This window comes from Colletes latitarsis, chromosome 9 (assembly GCF_051014445.1).
Source record: "Colletes latitarsis isolate SP2378_abdomen chromosome 9, iyColLati1, whole genome shotgun sequence".
Classification (NCBI taxonomy): Eukaryota; Metazoa; Arthropoda; class Insecta; order Hymenoptera; family Colletidae; genus Colletes; species Colletes latitarsis.
The window spans coordinates 30,913,071-30,934,833 of record NC_135142.1 but is presented as its reverse complement, the minus strand read 5'-3'; the positions used below and the strand labels follow the sequence as shown (position 1 = coordinate 30,934,833).

General features: G+C 48.2%; 2 protein-coding genes across 3 annotated transcripts in view; one reads left to right on the top strand and one right to left on the bottom strand.

The window, feature by feature from the left end:
• The window catches only part of LOC143345511 (uncharacterized), a 346,505-nt gene that overhangs the window by 154,215 nt on the left and 170,527 nt on the right, over positions 1-21,763 (top strand). The gene's annotated exons all lie outside the window — the stretch shown is intronic.
• LOC143345631 (uncharacterized) lies at positions 1,651-2,639 on the bottom strand. The gene is made up of 4 exons (XM_076772978.1): positions 2,531-2,639; positions 2,380-2,430; positions 1,878-2,001; positions 1,651-1,806 (listed from the first exon to the last, which is right to left on the bottom strand). The coding sequence occupies exons 1-4, from the start codon at positions 2,603-2,605 to the stop codon at positions 1,757-1,759; spliced, it is 300 nt and encodes a 99-aa protein (XP_076629093.1). The 5' UTR covers positions 2,606-2,639; the 3' UTR covers positions 1,651-1,756.

Sequence of the window (21,763 nt, the reverse complement as noted above, 5' to 3'; positions counted from 1 at the left end):
TCGTCACCGCCCCCTCGTTTCTCCTCTTTCCCTCGATTCAACGAACTCCACGGCGGTTCGGAATTTTTTCGATGCACCAAGTTTAATACGCGATTCCGGAGAATTTTGCGTCGGATTATTCACGCTATAACGATTCCAGAACGTTTAAATTAACGTGTCTTATAGTATATTATTGTAAAGAAATGTCTAAAAAAATTTAGAGGAAGATTATTGAACTTTTTCTGGAGTTGTGATAATTCAGAGGTCAACGTTTCCAAACATAATATATGAAACTCCAGCTTCTCGTTTTATCAAGGATGCCTACGCGAGCACTCGTATTCCGAGACTGTCTTTCCGCGAAGCGTCGTTTTTTCCTGTTAACTCGCCAGGCTTCATTTCTCCCATATTAAAGGAGAATTAAACAGAGCCCGGTGACGACGGAGTCGCGACGCATATGAAAAATCACCGTCTGACTCCTCGCGAGGAAAGGATATTACGATTGTTGCGTTTTTCCTGTTGGAATCGTAAATCTTCCGTCGCTTCCAACTTCTCCGGGGGCTCGCGAGTCCCGGCCTGTCTCGTTTGCTGCTGGAATTTTCTCGAACCGATAAGGGGTGCACGTATCCAGTGCGTTCTCGTGTTATTTCGCCGTTCGAGTTCATTCCAGAGAAGTTTCACTCTCCAGCGCACGAGTATCTTTATATAGATACATATAGAATCTTCGAATACATAAAATTAAAACCTCGAACGTGGGTGAAACTTTCGATTTTTGGACAAAATTGTTAGAAGACGATCCATAACATTTTTATAGTAACCGAAGGTTGAAAATAAATTTGATCGAACGTTGAAGCCATTCTCTCAAAATGAGAATAACACCATTTTTCCCATTCGCAATTATATCTGCAAAGAATACGGTAAATCGATGAAGATGAGACGAAAGAGAACGCATAGAAAAACAGCGCCAGATGAAAACGAGATGAAAAGCAAAGTTAATGGATGCAAATATAGGTAAATCGCGATTGTTTAAACGTAATATAAAATGCAGGAGGACCTCCCTCCGATCGGTATTAAAAATATCGAATAATTCGTGGGGTCGCGATCAATCTTACTTGAGAGGTTGGCCGCCTCCTCGGGCAGCCGTCGCCCAATAAAACGATACCCGCGATAAACCTTTCGAAGCCAATTAGAGGCTAATTGATTTTAACTGTAAATCTATGAGCCCCGGTTGCCTCGTCCTGGGTTCCACGGGGTTGCGGTTAAGACGGTGCCGGGGACTTCTGCCAAGCAGTTGTTCCCGATAAATTTACGATGACTAAACTCCCGGTTCTTCGCGCTCCTCGTTCGTTTTCTTCTGTTCCTCGGCGTTAACGACTCTCGATCGCACCATCTGTCCCACCGCGATGCCTTTTGTCTCTCCCGAAAGTCCTGGCCCTCCATCCCCCGCGGCGTTTCCGCATCGACGTCGAACTTATTATTAAACGATCCTCGAATTCTCTCCGAACCCCATCACCGAGACGTTCGCGGAAGAATAAACGCGGGTAATTTAAGTTATCGCGTCGGTGGCAGACGCGACTTAAAAATTATCACGCTCGATATTAAGGCAAATACACAGACCCTGTGTATACGTACGAGTTTGAATAGGATATCCGATGCAGAAGCGTATGGATGCCAGTTGTTTTATTGTTGGGAACAGTGCATAGTGTACAAGTTTTTACTATCTAGGGCTCGTAAAGCAGTTATTTCTCCTTGGCCGCGTCTGGAAGCATCGCCCACGGGCTCACGGGGTGGGAGGTTTTCGCGAAGCGTGATTCTTTCGGTGCCCTTTAACTGCAAACGAAAAACAGACTTTGCATAGAACACGGTCGTCGTTTCGGAATAAAAGATTTTACGATACTCACTGCATCCTAGATACTGGATGCAGACGTGTCCCACGGGGCAGTCGGTGTCTTTTTTGCAGGTCTTATCCGCTTCCCGTTTGCGTCTGCTGTCCGGTATGTTCAAGGTGACGACTTCCGTTTCGTCCTGGCGTTTCGGGGAAAATTATTCGTCGCGAATTCGGCTCGATCTCGTATTATTATTTACAGTAAACGTCTCCCACGTTTAATCTTCTTATTAAATACATGTAATTCTAAACCCTCGATGTACGACTTAATTTCAAATAAGTTTTCAAACCTATACTATTTAATTTTGTTTAAATTTGTTCGTACACGAAATGGCCACGAGAAAGAATAGATTTGTTTTACGAGTATCTCGTGAATGTAAAAATACGTTGATTCTAATAGATCAGACTCGATGACGAGTAAGTAGTATGAACTTGTAACGAGTCAGACACGTCATTGTAAGGTAAGTTAACAAATTTTTACGGACTCTAAAGGTCCTTTATGGTGTGTTTATACTCACCGACTCTCCACTGGGATCTTCTAATCGGATGACGTGATACTCTGGTTCGTCCTGCGGACGAAGGACCAAGGACGATTAGAACGCGATCGTGATTTACCAGAAACGATTGAACAATGCGTTTGTGGGGTAAGGCAAGCTCGTATTTCTGTACCTTGTCGTTCTTGATGATGCACCTGGTGGCCGCAACGGCGCACACAAACAGCAGAACGAGAAACAGACGACTCATCTTCGAAGCTATCCTCGGTCGGACACTCGCGATCCCGAGCAGTCCCGGTTTTTATACGAGGGAAACGCGACGTTCGGTCGCGAAACGGCGGCGTTATCTTTATCGTAAACCTATATTCATTAGCGTTAGAAAAATACAACTCCCGATCGTGTCGTAGATTAGGCTGGACTTCTTCGTCGCGTTACGCTTTAATGGCGTTCGTTAACGAGTGGTCGGCGGGAATCTCCGCGCGTCCAACTGGACTTTTTTTCTTTTTTTTTTAAGGGAAATGAGTTCGAAACACGACGGTGGAAGGAAGATACCAGATATCGTAAACCGCTGTCGGGGGAGCCGGTCCCGGTCAGTTCATTTTCGCGTGCAGTCTTTATCTAAATTGGAAACATAGAATTGGCCTGTAAAACGTCTCGTGGATTGCGACGACCAGCAATCGCGTACCACGGTTTACGAGCTGTTGTCAGTAGTGATGGGATCAAATCCAATACAGCGACTCGCGCTACAAAATCCACCGAACGATCATTTTCGGATCCCATAATATTACGATACGCCGGGCGTACGGGCGATAGTTTATCTCTCGTCGCAGTTTACAATTCGTTCCGGAGGAACTAGAAAGCGAGCGTTGAACGGAAGGCAAAAGTTGTCCAACGCTGTGTTTTTTCACGCCATCCATACGTTTCCGTAGTTAAAGGCGTTAATTATCGTACATCCATTAGCCAGCGTGCTCGTTGCAGGCGCATCGATAACGCCATGCACTTAATTAAAAAGATCTTCGAGCGTAGCATCGGGTACCTAACGTCATTTTTAAGCTCGCTTAATGGCCCTCTTGGCGATTAAAAGGCGAACGCGACGAGGTATTAAAAAAATTGGTAATGTCTGAAGTCGTCCAAGGATGTCGTTCGCGATGGAAACTGCTCCAATAACTTGGGATTGGATAGTTAAAAACTCCATCAATTAAACAAGTCTTATAAATTAAAATCAACACGTTTTTACATTCGCGTGGTATTCGTAAAACAAATCTATTCGTTTTCGTGACTATTCCTTGTCCGAACAAATTTAAACAAAATTAAATAGATTAAAATGGAGGGTTTCGTAGGAGCTCGAAACGTTTCAATTTTTAGCACGAAAAGCTCGCTGATAGACTCTTTCTCGGTAAAATTTTATTCGTCTACCAACGGGGGGTGGCATTTTCGAGTATTTTAACGGGAAGGTTGACTCGTTAAAGCAGTTGTCCGGCGGAAAAGAGGTTCCGGTTCGAGTCGGCGTGGATCAGAAAATCGTTAAACGGTCGTTTTTATTTTTACGCCTCCGGGAAACGGCTGCTTCCCTAAAAGGTCCCGTCTCGTCTCCCCATTTTCATATCGTCCACCGTATTTCAGTGGAATATAAAAATGGCTCGGTCGTATTACGTTGGCCGGGGCGCGTTTCGCGTCACGCTTTACAGCCGGATGTCTCCGGCGCGAAATTAATTATGCACGAGAGGCGTTTCGCGACGGTCCGGGGATGCGATACGACGGAGTTTCGCGGCATTTTAGCGGGGACGTAATAGTAATAGTCCCGGTATTGGGAAACTGGATGGTCCGTTCGGAGGGGACACCAGTTGAAACCGCGCGACCGTCGACCGTTTGCGTAGACGTCCAAGTTCCGGAGGACTCGAAACTAGCGGTCCTCCGACGGACACTCGACCGGAGGTCCTTTGTTCGCTTGATTACCGAACACCCTGGAAACCAGTCATTAGCTTGGCAAACAGAGAAGTTCACCACCGCGGGCGCGACCCGCGATCTTCGCAGAGGCGAATGTCCGCGATGCGTTCTCTCTTGAAATAATTCAGAAATGTTAATTTCCTTCAAAAAGAGAAGAGAAATTGTCCTTGTGATAAAACACACTTGGAACCAAGACATTTCAACCCCCTGCGTGAACATTACGAGTATCACGACTTTGACGAGCGTTTGTATATTTGCTTGCACTCGTTCAAAACAGTGTCGAACGTAGTTTACAACTTGATGCGCCTCGGTTTATTTGATTCTTCGGCGTGGGAGGGGGGAAAAATTGTATTTCGACGGACCGTGCGTTGTCATCGAAGCAGACGTTGCACGAGTGGAGTGGTTGCCCTTTGAAGCGGAACGGAGCCCCGGAGGGCCAGTATTTAAAGCAACAAGCAGAAACGCGATTAGACACAATTCCACGGCGGTGGCGCGCGAATCTAAAAGCGTCGTAAGGTCGACGAGAGACTTGGACAAACACGCGCGAGGCGCGCTAATCCCGCGAAGAAAAGGAACACGTCTCGTGGAAACGGTGCACGGAACAGGTCAAACGACGCTTAGCGATATACACCTCGTAGTCGCGAAAATAAATGGTCGGGAAGGCGTCGAATTCGAGATCGTTCGTCGGTCGCTTATATTTAGAGCGTGACTGTGTCCCGCGTTCTTTCTCGTTTTTATAATTCGACGAAAAAAAAAAGAAAGAGCACCGAATTCGGGCGAACTCGATTCGCGAACGACGATTTGGACTCGTTGTTCCGTTCCGTACGCGTCGATCGACGTAAATGTAAATTTACCGAAACGTGGACGGTGGATCTCCAACAGTTTCGGAAGCGTCGCCCCCTCGAAAAGGAAATTCGTCGCCGGTACGCGCGCGGCGTCGGCGTCGGTATTAATATAATATTTCGCGCGTGACGCGAACTTTATTCGCTGCGGTGTCCATTCATCGACCGACCGAATCAAATAACGGTTCGCAATATCGATTCTCGAGGTAATCCGGTTCGCCTGGGATTATAAGTTAAAATTTCACAGACTGATTACGAACGGCGGAAGGCACGAAATTATTTAATATCGATACGCCGCGAAAAGGGTAGAGGGTGGTTCGAGGGGGCAGGGGGAGGGGAGAGAGACTATTATTGATATTGATTTCGTTGGAAGCGTGTGCAAGCCGGCACGATTCGAATCGTGGGAAAGCAGCTTAATTGGGACGATTATCTCCCCAGTCAAAGAGATAGCGACCAGCATTTCATGATGTACTTACGTAACGATTAAACCGCGTACATAGGCCACGAGGATACGTTCGAGGCACATCGTTAACGATGAAACTAATGCGGGACGGAGATTGGGTGGTGTGGTCGATAGGATTCCCTCATCACGTTTGGAGCGGCGTGGCCTCGTGTGCGCCTCCCATCTACGTGCGATATCTCCTCCGCTTTAACAGCCGCCCGTCGCCTTGACTTACGATTTATCGATACATTGTATTAAAAGAACACGGTAATTGTCTTTAACGTCTATTACGTTATTAAATCGATTAACGCTGCCCGGGGGCCGGGACTTTTCCGGATTCCTGGCGGCCGACCGGGTAATTGATGCCATTAAACTTTTTTTCCTCCCTCCCTCGTCTCGCTTCGAGTGTGCACGGTAACGTCGTCTTTCCGGTTGATCAACGCGATCCCCGTGCACCGTTACGTATTCCTCTTTTTTGCACAGTTTTCAACAGGTCGGCAAACTTGTTTCGCAACAGCGTGAAAACAAATGACGCGGATAACATCGGTGTTAATTGTCCGTGGCGGAATCGAAGTTGCTCGAAAGGCCATCGAACGTTGATTTTTCCATTTTTAGGGAGACGCAACCGTGAAACGACTCGAGGAATAATTTATAAATTTGTGGGGCACTTTAACCCTCGAGCGGACTCGCGATCTCAACCGTACCATTTTACTTAATGTTCTTTTCTATCAAATTGGTAAATGAAAATCAATTTTCCATCGACTAAGGGTTAATACAAGATCGTCAAAGACTAGAACGACAAATTGTACCCTTTCTGACGCAGTACTCTAAATTATTGTCCGTAACTTTTGTTATTTATTACACATTTTTACGGCACAGTCTCGATCCAGGGCAGAAATTCTAAGGGGTGTAACCGGAATATGCGAAACAGGGCACGTGCAGGCCATCTTACAGTGAGTTACGATCGCAAAGTAAGCGGTGCTGGTTTATGATACATCATACGTGTACGAAACCGTGACGAAATCACGCTAGGGAAGAAACGATGCGTCCGTTGCATCGAAGTCAGCCGTTCGTGGGTCGCAAAACCTGACAGTAAACCCTTTCTATAAATCCGCGCTGCAATATCGGGTTCCAGGACACGGAGAACGCGAAGTTGCAAGATTTACAGCATCGAATACCACGGGACCAACGATGTTCGACGCTGCGGGCTGTTGACAGGACGCTTCTTTCGTCTCGAGGAAAAAAAACTAATCGAAGGACATGCATCTTCCTCCATCGACGTTGGTTTCCGAAAACAAGCCGCCGCCACCCCCTCGTTCGGCCAGATATAGACTAATTTCGACAAGCGTCCCTCGCGACGTCTCCGGGGAGCAATGAGGGGGCCCGAACGAAAGCGTTCGTCGACGCCATGGCATTGAATCCTGTCTATTTGTTCCATCGGTCCGCAGAGACGCGCCAGGATACTTCTAATTTGCCCGGTTCCCTTAAACGGCGCCACGTTTAAATCCCCGTAAATCCTCGACGCCTTTGATCGCGCGCGAAACTATCGGGTCGTTGAATCGCGACGGGAACGGGTTACTGAATCTCGATCTCGCTACTTTTTTCGGCGTCCCCCGATCGTCTTGGCCGGGATTCCTGAGATGCGATCGGTGGGGGCACTTTCACGGCCCTAAGAAAATTCTAGACGATAGAATTGAGTGAAACGACTCTACTTTTACAAAAATTGATCGCGTTGTAGAGTCAAGTCGGCCAGGTGCAGGGAACGCGAGTTTCATCGGAACAAAGTGGCTCGACTTTCGGTTTCGTGACCGTCAAAACGTTGAACAGGGCACACGGCGCCGTTGTCATCGTCGCGAATTCCCGTAGATCACGTGCACAACGTACCGCGGGCCACGGCGGAGCACTCGAAGGCACCATAAATATACGGCGAACGCCATAGCCGGTGCGCTGTGGCGCTCGTGACTTAATCTGCAAGGGTATCTAGGCCGTGTACGGCCGTGTTACGCTCCTCGTGGATTTATGGGCCGATTCTGGTATCCCTGTATTTTTTTTAGATCTTCGTTGCGATGCCGCGGATATGCCGGCTGCGTAATATCCGCGATGCACCGATGTTCGCGTAATTGCTCGCCCCCGCTTCCCTTTGTTTGTCGATTTATCGCGAAACGTTTCCGGCTAACGATACGAAATAAATAAACAGCAACGGACGAGGCAATCGCCGGAATGGACGTAGTTTGAACGAAATTTTGGGGATCGACGGTGTTAAAAATCGACCACGGTCCAAGGGAAAAATATTACGCGAAAAGGAAAGCGGGGCAGGCGCGATTTAAAAGCAAAACCATGCGATAAGCAGCGGATAGAACCGCCCCGGTAAGTTTCACTGGAGAGGAGCGCGTTTCTCGATACCGAGACGTTGGCAATCGCAACTTTGCGGAAAACTTGTAAAGCCGCGATGAACGCCAGAGGAGAAGGCGAAGCGGCGAGAATAAAACGCGGGATCGGTTATTCGCGTTGATTCGCGATCCCGCGAACCTAAGCTCGCGATTCTCGCGGGTTCTTCGAAACTCGACGACGTTTAACGCGCGCGGAGACGAGAGACGCTCGTACACGATACTCCACTCGGGGAATCTGGTCGACGCAACGCTCTGGATTTCCGCTTTAGACGACTACGCGCGCGGGAAAGGTGAGAGGGAGCCGTTAAGCCGAGTCGACGAAATACATCCGCAGTCGTATAGCTTTCAGGCTTCTTCTCACGGCCGCGAAAATCCCCGTAAGGTTTCCGCTGCTTCAAGAACTAACCCCGTCCCTCGCTCGACGAAACGATTCCTACTCGGGAGGGTAGATTTCGTAAAAATTAACGCCGAAGATTATGGCGTACCAAAACTGTATCTTTCTCTCTTAAGAACTACCGATTTCTATGCATTGAACAGTGAGTTTGGTTTAACCTTCAAGTGGACTTCCAATTTCCACTGAATTATTTTACTTAATGTCGATTTTTACCAAACTGGTAAATGGAAATTGTGGGATTTTTATAATAAATTGAACAAAATACACAGGATATCACGACCAGGTCTGGCAATCATCTACTGTTATAAAGCATTTAAAAAGTAATGAACTAATAGAAGATTACATAAATTTTCTAATAATTACACTTAAGGGTTAAAATTAATCTCGAGTATAAGACGCGTACGAACGATTGAAGAATTTATGCTAACCGTAGTCCCGAGAAAGGGTGAAGGTTCAAGGGTTCTGGTGAACAGAGATGCTTTGAAATTATACTGTACAGATGAAAGGAGTTACGACCCGTATTGGGTCAGACGTTTCAAGTCGGACTCGCCAAAATATTAAGCGATACGGAAGCTTTTCTTTTCGCGTTCCGTCAGGTCGCGGGGGCGTATCGTTGGGTTTAGTCCTCGTCATTCCTTGTTGCCCAGAGGGTCCGTCTTGACCTATAAGCGAACGACACGCAGCGATGGTTTCCTCCTTAATTGGGCCGCGTATTAATCCGCCTGGAGCTTCTGACCGCGACGATTTATTCGAGGGGGGGCCGGGAACCGGGAACAGGGAGCAGGAAGACGAGAAAAGAGGGCGATAAGCGAGACGCAGGGAAAGGAAAGACGCGGGGGAACGCGCAGGATTACGAGGACTTAACTAAACGGACAGCGTCGGACGAGAGGATATTTCTCGACGTTTTATCGTGCCGGGGCGTCGCTCGTTGCGCGCACCGATTGGATTAAGTTTCTGCCTACGTTCACCGGTGAAATTTATCCGAGATATCAAATATCATCGCACGCGGGGGAGGGGAGCTTTGAACGAGAACGAACGAAAAAAATGTAAATGAAAAGCGTAACGATTATTCGTTGCTTCATGACGAAGTCGTAACGGCTGACGGGAACACAATGAACGCGTTAGAGCACCGCGTAGAAACTAACGGCTGTTCGATGTTCGCTGCGCCGCCATTTGTTGGTTAAAGTATGAATTATTATGTGCCGCTTTGTTTTTGTTTCAAATTTCCGCGACTTCGACGGTGCAGCGCTGAGAATTAAATTGCTGTATCGGTGTAATGCGGTTACGATGAAAAATGTAGATGCGTCGATCGAGTAACAATGCATAAACTTTCTCGTTACTTCGGAGCAAATAACAGACGTTATCATTTATATTCTGCAACATTCGCTCAGATCGGATTTAAACTACGATTTAAAAATATTTTTTAGCCCTCGGGGAATAAATTGTAATAAGTCGGGTCTTCTTAGTTATTTATTACTAGAGTGAAACGTTGCCTATCCGATGACAATGGCGGAGCATCGGCTTTGCAGTGTAATAATTGGTAATTATTTAATAAAGCCAAAGAGCATTGTTCGCGTTGTGAAATTGGCGGGGGCAGGCAGCGCGGAATCGACGGAAAATGTTCGAATATAATTAATGTCCGCGACACCTTGACGTTTTATCCGCTTCTGGCGCCCGCTGCGCCGGCCACGGTTAATTAATAATAAGCGCTTAATTAAGCGAATGGATGAGCGCTTTTGGTGATTGCGCTCGCGACAGGAATACGCGCAATACGTTTCAATACTGGGTGAGTTCCGTCTACCTCCCGAAGCTGTTTTCGATCTTATGGAGACTTCGTGCGATGAATAATTTATGGAATCGATATCAATGTTTGATTAGTCTTGCGTGCCTTACTATTTTAAGTGTCGCTCCGTTGGCTCGTCGTATTACCCACCGAGGTCGTCGGAGTTCAATTTTTGTAATTAACCCTTCCCAAATTTAATTTTCAATCAAATTCAATTTATCAAGTCGGTAAGCCAGCATTTAATTTACGGTTCGATTTTTTGGGATTATAGAATTCCATCGGTACCAAAAACTGGTGGGGATACCTGGAGGGACTGTTCACCTTTTCGAAACCTCTCGACTCTTTCCCGTTCCCAAAGGAATCGGTGGTGTAAAAGTATTTCACCCAGTACATCGGTCGGTGGTGGGCGTTCGCGGTTTTCGTGCGCTTCTGGCCATTCGTGTCACTGTCACGATGCAATCCACCGTTGAAACATATCGTTCAATTATTCCTAAACTAATATTTATCACCAGTCGTCGGCGTTGCGCGTTTATTGTGCCTTCGAACTCGAACGCGGCCGTTCCCTTCGTGAAATATGGCACGCGAAACGTAGCGAGTCCGCGAGATTTTACGAGGCCGCGTAATATCGCGGGACGCGGCGTCGCTCGTAAGGGAATTATAAAACGTTTCCGCGTTCTCGAAACGAGGGGTAGCTTTGGAAGGAGGACAGGCCGGATGAAATATGGGGGTCGAGAGTCTCGTTCTCCAAGGGGGCGGGGGTTGGTCGTGCTTTGACGGTTACGCGTGCCACTCGAGGGTAAATATCCCGTAGGCTCGTATCGTGCGACAGACACGCGGGGACAGGGTGTATCCGTCTTAATTTTCCAACGCGGTCCGTAAATAAGTTCTCGTTGACTCGGTTTCTATCGCCGCCCACGGACGGGGGGAGAACGAGAGGAGAGCGTCTAACTGAATTATGGGAATTAGCGAGCCCGGTGATTTGGCGAGGGTGGTCGAAGATTAATGAAAGGATTCCGCAGACGATCGAGAAGATCGTTCGGTTCTTGTCAACAAGTTGCCCTCGGACGATTTTCGTCTTCTCTTTTGTTGCTTCCCCCTTTTGTCTACTGCGAATCGTATTACTTCATCGAGACGCTGAAAGAGCCCCTTTCATCCCCTGTCACGATTTCTACATACTTTCCTCGCATCACGGTACCTCTATGGATAACTGGACAACCGAAAGCATGCGTGACGTAGGTTTCTGCGGGCGTCCAAAGTTTCGAACAATCAGAGTTTAGGAGCATCGTGAGAGAGCCATAGAGGCAGAGAGCGGTAGTTAAGAGAGTCTAGCTAGAGTTTAAAGTGGTAGAGTTTAGAGTCGAGCGCGGTATTCGAGACTGCCGGGGGTTATTCTATTTTCCCTCGCGCTATTTCGTTAATTAAGCATTATAATCGGTGGATTCGATTCCAATCTCTCGGGAACTCTCCTTCGAACCGATCGATCGACGCGGAACGGTGGGATTTCGTTTTTTTCTCGGAGCGAAACGGCTGATATCTGATGGGCGATTTTTCTTAGCTTCTCGAAGGGGGGTCGCGATAAAGGAAGGGAGATTTACAAACTGTCGTGCGTATTGTGCGTTCGTGCATCGTACGCGAGTCCCGATACCGCGATTAAGATCGAATTTCCAGTCCTCGTTTCTCGAGGTGGGCGCGCTCGCGGCCCGACAATTAATAAAAACGACTCATAGATATGCGATAGGGACGCAGGGTTGGAAGCGGGTCGCGTGAGATTTACGAGGGCCGCCCTTTCGCTTATCCTCGATTAGAAACGCCAAAGCTCGGTCTTCGATCGCGACTTCGGGCCCAACCCCGCCGATCGTCGGCTCTCCTTTCTCGTCTATTTCCGTTTGGATTCGAAAGAGCGACGCCACTTAAGGGATGAAAGGTTTTAACGGGAAAAGTAAGGAGCGGGGTGGGAAAAGTGCTCCTCCGCAGGACGAAATTCGCGGTAAAAGTCTAGTTGTATCGGACAAAAACAAGGGTGAGTTACGAGCGGAGGGTGCGTCGGATCCTCCTCTCGCCCACCTCAACCTCCGTACACTCGAGGAGCGGATAATTCGAGCGATACATTTGAATTTCCCGCCATTACTTCACCCTCGTACCCCCGGTCTTCCGTCTCCTCTCGTTCCTAGTCACCACCCCCAAACCCGTGGCCATCAGGAATTTCCATTAGCTAATTACCGACTCGACGGGATAGGCAGCTTGACGTTTTTGCCTCTTTTAACCCCCTCGATGGCTCCGGGGATTAGATTCTTCCGTGACGGCTGCTAAGAAACAGGATTCCAAGGTCGAGCCTCGATTAAAACTCAATTAACGCGTGCGTGGCGCGAAGTTTGTCGCGTGTCGAGAGTCTCGGAATTTACTGCCGATCGCGACGTAATTTAAATCGAATCTAACGAACGTGTAGGATCGTTTTTCGACGAAATCTGAACGCTGGCAGTATTGATTAGCAACGTTGCATATCCGTGCGAAGGGATCAATATTCCCGCATCTCGAGGTGTCCGAGGGTGCATTTAGACGCGGCTCAAGACGAAGCTAATTATAAATATCTAATAAACCCAACGTTTGCAACGGCGATCGTCGTGATGTTAGCAAAATCAATGTTACGTTTTGCATTCCGTGACTGGAGTTACGGGCATTTAATTTTCGCTGTGTTTCCACGATTACTGCGACCACGCGAATCCCGACCGGCGGAACGAGGGCCACCCTTTTATCATTTACACTGTAATTAATGCTTGTGCAACAATTAGTCGCGTTTAGAGCGAAATCGCGTGGAATAAACTGCGACGCGTGCAATGCGTGCCTCCGGCGTACTTTATCATCGGATTCTTCGTTCCGATATACGTACGTGCGCTGTTCTGATTCTAATTCACGATTTTCTATTTCATCCAGAATCGACTTCTCTGCACATTGTCCGGTAAGTATATTCTTTTCAATAATGAGTTCTGAGACGACAAGCTTAAATCATTATGGACTTAAAATATTAGGTAATCTTAGAAAAGTAAATATTCTCAGGATCGAGAGCATTTTATTTGGCTCGGTTACAGCTTGCTTCGAGCTCAGAGATGCCAGATTCAGCACCCGGTGCCCTACTCACACGAAAGTCGACAAAGGCAAACTGACACATGCACTCTTTCTCGATTATTCCGAAGCTGCCCGAAATAATTTCGGACCGCCCCATGGGAGTCGAGAGAGAAAGGCTCACATTTGCCTTCTCCCTCTTCAACAACTGAAATCCGACCTCACGTCTACGGCATACGATTCGGAATCTCGACTGCCCAGGTATTTTTACTTGTCTTTCCTAGAGTTCATTACTGAACTCTGCAAATTACTCCTGGTTTCTATTCGCCTCTGATGACCTCTGATGACCAGTGCTGACAAAAATACAGAACTCCCGACAACATTTGACACCATACAGCGACTGTTCCTGACTGCTCCTGATTACTGCTTGCCTCTGCTGGACTCTGCTGACCATCGCTTATATTTCTGACAACCTATAACGATTACTACTGACTTCTGCTAACCTCTGTTGGTCTTTGCTGATCTCTGTCAACGTGTGCTTGTCTCTGCTGAACTTTTCTGGCCTCTGCCGAACGCTACTGACCACTGCAGGTATTTCTGATAATGCATAACGATTAATAGTTACTACTGCATGCCCCTACAAGTCTCTGCTTGCCTTCGCAGGTTTCTGCTGAACACTGCTGACCACCCCTGATGTTTCTGACATCGTATAACAATTACTACATGCTACTGTTCGCCCCTGCTGATTTCTGCTTGCCACTGCATGCCTCTGCACCTCTCTGCTGACCACCTCTGATGCTTCTGACAACATATAACGCTTACTACTTGCTACTATTCGCTTCTGGTGATCTCTGCTTGCCACTGCTGGCCTCTGCTGACCACCGCTTATATTTCTGACAACCTATAACGATTACTACTGACTTCTGCTAACCTCTGTTGGTCTTTGCTCATCTCTGTCAGCGTATGCTTGTCTCTGCTGCACTTTCCTGGCCTGTGCCGAACGCTACTGACCACTGCAGGTATTTCTGATAATGTATAACGATTAATACTTACTACTGCATGCCCCTACAAGTCTCTGCTTGCCTTTGCAGCTTTCTGCTTGCCTGTGCATGTCTTTGCTGGCCTCTGCTGAACACTGCTGACCACCCCTGATGTTTCTGACATCGTATAACAATTACTACATGCTACTGTCAGCCTCTCCCAACCTCTGCTGGCTTCTGCTGACCACCCCTGATGCTTCTGGCAACGTATAAGGATTACAACTTGCTACTGTCAGCCTCTCCCAGCCTCTGCTGACCTCTGCTGACCACCCCTGATGCTTCTGGCAACGTACAACGATTACAACTTGCTACTGCTTGCCCCTGCTAGTCTCTGCATGCCTCTGCATGCCTCTGCATCCCTCTGCTGACCTCTGCTGGCCCCTGCTGACCACGCTGACCTTTGTTAACAACTTCTAACATGATGTACATGTATTAAAACTTTGTATAATGTAAATCTATGACAATAAATGATATAATTTCAAAGAATTCTATGTGTTCTCATCACTTTTACCTTTCTTTTCCTCTCCCCATTATTCCCTTAGTTATAAGAAACCGTTTCTCTACTTAAAACTGGAATTCCAAAGTGCCCGGAGCGTTTTCTGAAATGTCGGTGACCTTGACCCACTTTCGAAACTGGGTCAAGGCCATCCGGATTTCCAAGTCGGCCAGAAGATTTCTAAAATTTCAAATGGCCTTGACCCACTTTCGAAATTGGGTCAAGGCCATCCGGATTTCCAAGTCGGCCGGAAGATTTCTGAAATTTCGAATGGCCTTGACCCACTTTCGAAATTGGGTCAAGGCCATCCGGATTTCCAAGTCGGCCAGAAGATTTCTAAAATTTCGAATGGCCTTGACCCAATTTCGAAAGTGGGTCAAGGCCATCCGGATTTCCAAGTCGGCCAGGAGATTTCTGAAATTTCGAATGGCCTTGACCCACTTTCGAAATTGGGTCAAGGCCATCCAGATTTTCGAAACGCCCGGAATTTTTCTAAGATTCGAATGGCCTTGACCTACTTTCGAAATTGGGTCAAGGCCATCCGGATTTCCAAGTCGGCCGGAAGATTTCTAAAATTTCGAATGGCCTTGACCCACTTTCGAAACTGGGTCAAGGCCATCCAGATTTTCGAAGCGCCCGGAATTTTTCTAAGATTCGAATGGCCTTGACCCACTTTCGAAACTGGGCCAAGGTCAAGGTCAAATTCGGATTTCCAAAGTTCCCGGAACATTTCTAAAATGCAGGTGAACTTGCGAAGAAGGTGGTGCGCATCTTATAGGTAACAGAATGATTTGGAGAGGAAAAGGACGGTAAAAAATGATGAGAACACATTGAATACTTTGAAATTATATCATTTATTGCCATAGATTTACATTATACAAAACTTTAATACATATAAACGTATTATATTATATTACATCATCTGACAAGTTGTCAGCAACGGTTAGCAGTGGTCAGCGATGGTCAGCTGACGTCGGGAGATGTTGGCAGAGGCCAGCTTAGGTCGGGAGATGCTGGCAGAGGTCAGCAAAGGCTGGCAGTAGCCAGTAGTAATCGTTGTACGTTGCCAGAAATATAAGCGGTGGTCAGCAGTGGTCAGCAGCGGTGAGCAGAGGCCAACGGAGGCCAGCAGAGGCATGCAGAGGCAAGTAGAGTCCAGCAGGGGCAGGCAGTAACAAGTAGTAATCGTTATACGTTGTCGGAAGCATCAGGGGTGGTCAGCTGTGGTCAGCAGAGTCCAGCAGGGGCAGGCAGTAGCAAGTTGTAATCGTTATACGTTGTCAGAAGTATCAGGAGTGGTCAGTAGCGGTCAGCAGAGCCCAGCGGAGGCAGGCAGAAGTCAGTAGTAATCGTTATACGTTGTCAGAAATATTAGCAGTGGTCAGCAGGGGCCAGCAGAGGCTGAGAGGGGCTAACAGTAGCCAGTCATAATCGTTATACGTTGTCAGAAGTAACAGGAGTGGTCAGTAGCGGTCATCAGAGTCCAGCGGAGGCAGGCACTAGCAAGTTGTAATCGTTATACGTTGTCAGAAGTATCAGGAGTGGTCAGCAGCGGTCAGCAGAGGCCAGCAAAGGCATGCACAGGCAAGCAGAAACCTGCAAAGGCAAACAGAGACTTGTAGGGGCATGCAGTAGTAAGTATTAATCGTTATACATTATCAGAAATACCTGCAGTGGTCAGTAGCGTTCGGCAGAGGCCAGGAAAGTGCAGCAGAGACAAGCATACGCTGACAGAGATGAGCAAAGACCAACAGAGGTTAGCAGAAGTCAGTAGTAATCGTTATACGTTGTCAGAAGTAAGAGGAGTGGTCAGTAGCGGTCAGCAGAGTTCAGTAGTGGCAGGCAGAAGTCAGTAGTAATCGTTATACGTTGTCAGAAATATAGCAGTGGTCAGCAGAGGCCAGCAGAGGCTGGGAGAGGCTAACAGTAGGCAGTCGTAATCGTTATACGTTGTCAGAAATTCCAGGAGTGGTCAGCAGCGGTCAGCAGAGGCCAGTGAAGACCTGTTGACGGGTGGTCGGATATTAGTTGTTCATGAGCGAGAAGGGAAGTGTGAGCCTTTCTTTCTGTACTCCCACGAGACGGTCCGAACTTACTTTGGGCAGCTTCGATGAATCGAGAAAGTGGGCATATGTCATTTTGTCTGGATATCGTGTCGTCTGGACGTCGGGATATCGAGTTTCTCGTGCACGATGTCGGAGTATTTCGACACTGGCGATGGCTGTCGAACAAACAAAAGTCTCGAAAGTGACCAAAAGCAAAAATCCAGCAGAAATCTGGGTCCATCCCATAACTGTAAACCACTCGCGACGTGCAACATTCAACGGAACTTGTTTCAAGAAGCCGTGCAATTGACTTTGCTCGAGGGATCGACGCGTGATCGACTCCGTTAATCTACCGTCAAGGAAAACAGGTTCGATCGCCAATTACGCCTGCTCGCGCATTCACGCTGAATTGTCGGTGACTCAGTGTCCCTCGAGCTTCGTTTTCTCTTCGAACGGTTTTTAAATATCGTTGAAACGCGTGTGCGGTTAGGTTACCAGTTTTATTTCTAAATAACGCGTCTGTTTGTTTCATACGATCGTGTTCGCACGCCCGCGATTGATTTACCACCGGCGTTTCGGACGGTTTACTGTCGTTCTGCGGTAGGACGGTACACGGAACAGTTAGCACAGCATTTTCGGTAACTGGCGGGCTCGGTCGACCAGAATGGGAGAAATAAAACTAAAGCGGAAAGAGGAATCGGTAGCAGCGAGGGGCTAAGTGGGTAATGTAATGGGTCTCGGTTAACGCGAAAGCGTCCTGGATGCAGGCGCAGGAGGGTGGCGGTGCGACGGAATTTTCGCTATTTCCTACGGATTGTCTCGGGGACGTATTTTTCGAAGGGTGACTTTGTCGCTGGAATGGGCTTGCGCGCAGACCCACGGTTTCCAGTAATCTTATTTGCAATATATTTCCCCGGGCGGAAAAAAGGAACTGCTCCTTAATTCGCGCTGGGCTTTTGGACGGGGCCAGGGGCTCGTCGCGCGGAATTCCATCGAAAAATTGATGGTCCTCTTAGCGTATTCGTCGCCGACGCTCGGCCGCACGGCGTTATATTTCACAGCCAAGTTCGTTTTATTCCGCTGCAACGTGTTTCGTGTCCGCACGTACGAGTCGACCTCGCTGAGGGTTGGAAACGCCACCGTGTGTCCCGTTCGATGGACGGTACCGTTCGATAAATTATTTTTTCACTCCGCTTTTACGACCAAACAGCCTGCGTTGTATCGCCCAGCGTCCTTAAACTCGCGTATTTCACGCGGCCGCCGATCCTCGTCGCGGCACAATACTCTCGCCTCCGATAACTCCGCGTGAGCGTTAGGCCCCCGCTGACTTATGGCGGAAAGTTTTCGGTCACGGCCGATTCCAGCGCGAAAACAAAGTTTTTGGGGACTCGCGGGAACCGTGAGCGAAGCTAGACCGTACGTACCACCCTACCACCGCGCCCCAGTTTACGGTGGTTTAATTATCGGCTGTAAATCAAGGGGCCGGGAGGGGCAAAGGGCGAGGAGGGAGCCTCGTCGATAAATCTCCGCGACTACTTTGCACCGAAATAACCGAGAGTGGCTGCGAGAACCCCGCTCGACCTCTTCGAGAATTGACTCGTGCCGCTCTCTTCTTAATTAATTTTTGCTAATTCCGCCGCGCGGTTCGATTCAATCGAACGTCCAGTGGGGGAGGGGGGTGGAGAACTTTGTGAAAAATTCACGCCGAGGGCCGCGAATGCCTCCAAGTTCCAGAACAGACGTCCGTATTACCATAAACGACCTCCTGGAGGTGGCTGAATTTGAAATCCGTAGGTTCTTAGGCGATGATTCTGCTACCCCTGTGCTCGATCTTTAACCCTGCTCTTGCTGGGACCCGAGTTTGAGGGACGTTTGACATCTCAGTTCGTATAATTTATCGAATTATCATATTCCATTAGGTGGGGACTCGATCGAATAAGTATACAAGAGCCGCAGTAATTGTCTAGAAGAGCCACGAGTGTAATTGGCTCGCGAGGTTTAACCGCAATTGTCATATAACAATCGCAATTACGAGCCTATCTACAAGCTAAATTAGAGTCGATTCTTTGGCAACCGGAAAGATAACTGATTTCTTGTTTACTTAGAAGGTACTCGCATTGGTAATTGCATTCCAATAACCGGAAAGGTTCGTCTCGAATGCGCCATTTCGTCGGATCGGGAACTTTTCCCCATTAAGCTCTGAGCAAGGGGTAGAAAATAAGCAGACACTTGTTTTAAGAATTAAAAGACGTAAACGTTGTCCAGTGACCTTTGCCCTACGTTCAGCGCCACGAACGATCCATATCGACACGTACAAAAAAGAAACAAGATTTTTTTTCACGAGCCACTTGCTCGAGTCGACCTCGCGGGGAGTCTGGGGGCGCCAGGAGGCTGACGATAGCCACGTAACGAAGTATACGCGTCTCCTCGAGATCGCTGCGAGAATAAGAGACAAGGGAAAGATTTGCTACGGTACGGAATCGATTTCCCGACTTCTCGGACGAGAGCTTACGCGCAGCGAAATTCGATCGTCATCGAGAAAGGCTTTCCTCGAGGACTCTCCGGTAGACGGACAGGAGGGAGCCTGTGCTAACGAAGCCACTCCCTCGTCTCTTCAGTGACCCTTGTTTCGCTCCACTTTGCGCTGGAAACTCCTCTTCGTCATGGAAATTACTTCCGCGCGTGGTTCTCGTGAATGTCCATTTTTTCTCGAGGCCTGGGATCCTCGAGTGGCAACGTTACGCGGAAAATCGCGTTTCCCGACGTTCCTTCGCGCGAAAACCGTGTCCAGGGATTCGTGGTAGACTCCGGGGCCAGGGACGGAAACTTCCTCGTCGACGATCTCTCGGGGAGATAAGCGCAAAGACAATAGGGTGCCAGTAGGAAATGACAGCGCACGGAACACCGGGAGATCCGAGGCAGATTAAGGGTCGTGAAATCTTTCCCTGTTTCGCAACCGCCCCCGCCGCCCTAGCGAGCCCCGCTATTTTATAAACTTGCCGAATCCCCGCTCGCGAAAGTACCTCCTTGAGTTCTTGCTCGACACACTCGCCGAGCCGCGAGGATACGGGGAGAGATAAAAAAAAAAAAGAAAAAGCTGCAAGAAGAGACTTCTTCTCCTCTTCACGACAAAGTAAATCCCTCCGAAGCCCGTCGAGGCACGATGCTGACTCCGAAAGAGAGGAGCGCTTCTCGACCGTGGCTACTTATTGCGAAAACGCTGAATCGTTGTTAAATTACGCACGATATACCACCCACCCCCATGAGCAGTTATTCGTTATGCTCTTCTAGGATATAGGCAAACAGGGACACTGGTTTATTTACTACGGTCAGTTCCATCGTCTTCATCTTTCTTTTCGTCTCTCGCAATTTATACTTCTTTTTACCTTATTTTGCCCGAACAATTTGGTCGCTGGGAGACAAATTCCTAAACGCCCCTGAGAGGCACGTCCATTTCCTAAACCTGGCGTCGGGTATCCGTGTTCCACGCATGACCCAGAAAACTAAGCGACACTTGAGAGTTTCTCGAGATAGCCAAACGCTAATCTATTTCTTACGTAAGTGAATTCTTGCTTTTGCAATATACACGACAAGATATCGTTGTCGAGAAGTTTAGGAAGCCTTGATTTATTTATTTTTCGTTTGGAGTTCTTTGCTTCCCCCGGCTCAGGGACGCAGCCTCGCCGTTCGTCGTAATTCCCGGTCAGTCGTATTTCACCACGGTACACTGTTGTTAATCACTAACTGCAGTCAAACGACGCGTTAATCCGCGAAGCGAAGCCGATCTCGAATCTATGCAAATACAATTACCCTCCTCTTTGGCATCGAGCTTCGGTTCGCAGCCCTTGGCACGGAGATCGTTCGGTCCTTATCAGCTCGTTCTTCAGAGTATCCTGCAAACGAGGCGGGATCATCCCGGGGACTATGTTAATGCAATGGGGAGAGCCTTATCCCGCGGGATTAGCCGGGTTCGCGGCCCGTTTCTTCTTTTTCTTCTCCTTCCTCTTTTTTTGTTTCTCCGCTTTTTCCACCGGGATCGATCGGACCGTCTGAGGCTGCTTCGAATTATTCTCCATCGTGACGAAACGTATCCATTTTCAAACGATTGTCTCGAAACTCAAGCTTCTCGAATTATTCGATCATATACGTTCTATTTCACAACACAAGACTCCGCCAACTTTGTCAAAAGTAATTCCAGATTTGCCTTTACCGCAAGACCAAATATGTACTCTCGTATTAACCGGAAATATACTCGAAAAGAGAATTTGTTCTACGAAAATTAAATTTCAGCCCTCTCCAGTATCGTTCGAACATATCGTTTTCATCGGGAGCAAAGGAATCCCACGTTGAATCGAGAACGTAGGAATTCTACCGTCCCCCGTTGCAAACTCGATCGCTTCCTGTTTCCTCCGAGCGGGGAATCCTTCCGCTCGACGAATCGAACCGACTCGCGAGATAATTACATGCTCGTCGTTGGTCCTAGAGGGGGCGGAGAGCCCGCGTCGAGTCGATCCGGAACGAAGCAACGATCGTCGGGGTCGGCGGTGTTTAAAGTGGCCGGTGAAAAGTTTGCGGGCCTTCCGCGAACGCAGGATGTTTTCGCAAAGCTGCTGGCCCCTCGTGCCGAAAATAATCGCCGCGACTCTGCCCTCCCACGGACAGCGGGGCCGAAGTTTCGCTCGTAAAAACGAAGTTACGCTTCCCTCCCCTTATCTGGCTCGTTCTGGCCAGGTTATGGCCGTGCACGGAGATAACGCAGCCGGGGCAAAGTGCATCGGACGGAACGCAACGGAATGCTCTCGAGAGCTCGCGCTATCAACGACACACCGATGATTCAGATCGATGGAAATCTCAGCGTACGAATGGGATGCTTTACGACCTGCTGGAGGAACGCGTTGCTATGATCTTTCGACCATGATCCTCGAGGCTGCTCGCTCGTGACAGTCGCCTTTTTCGGTTTACGCTCGAT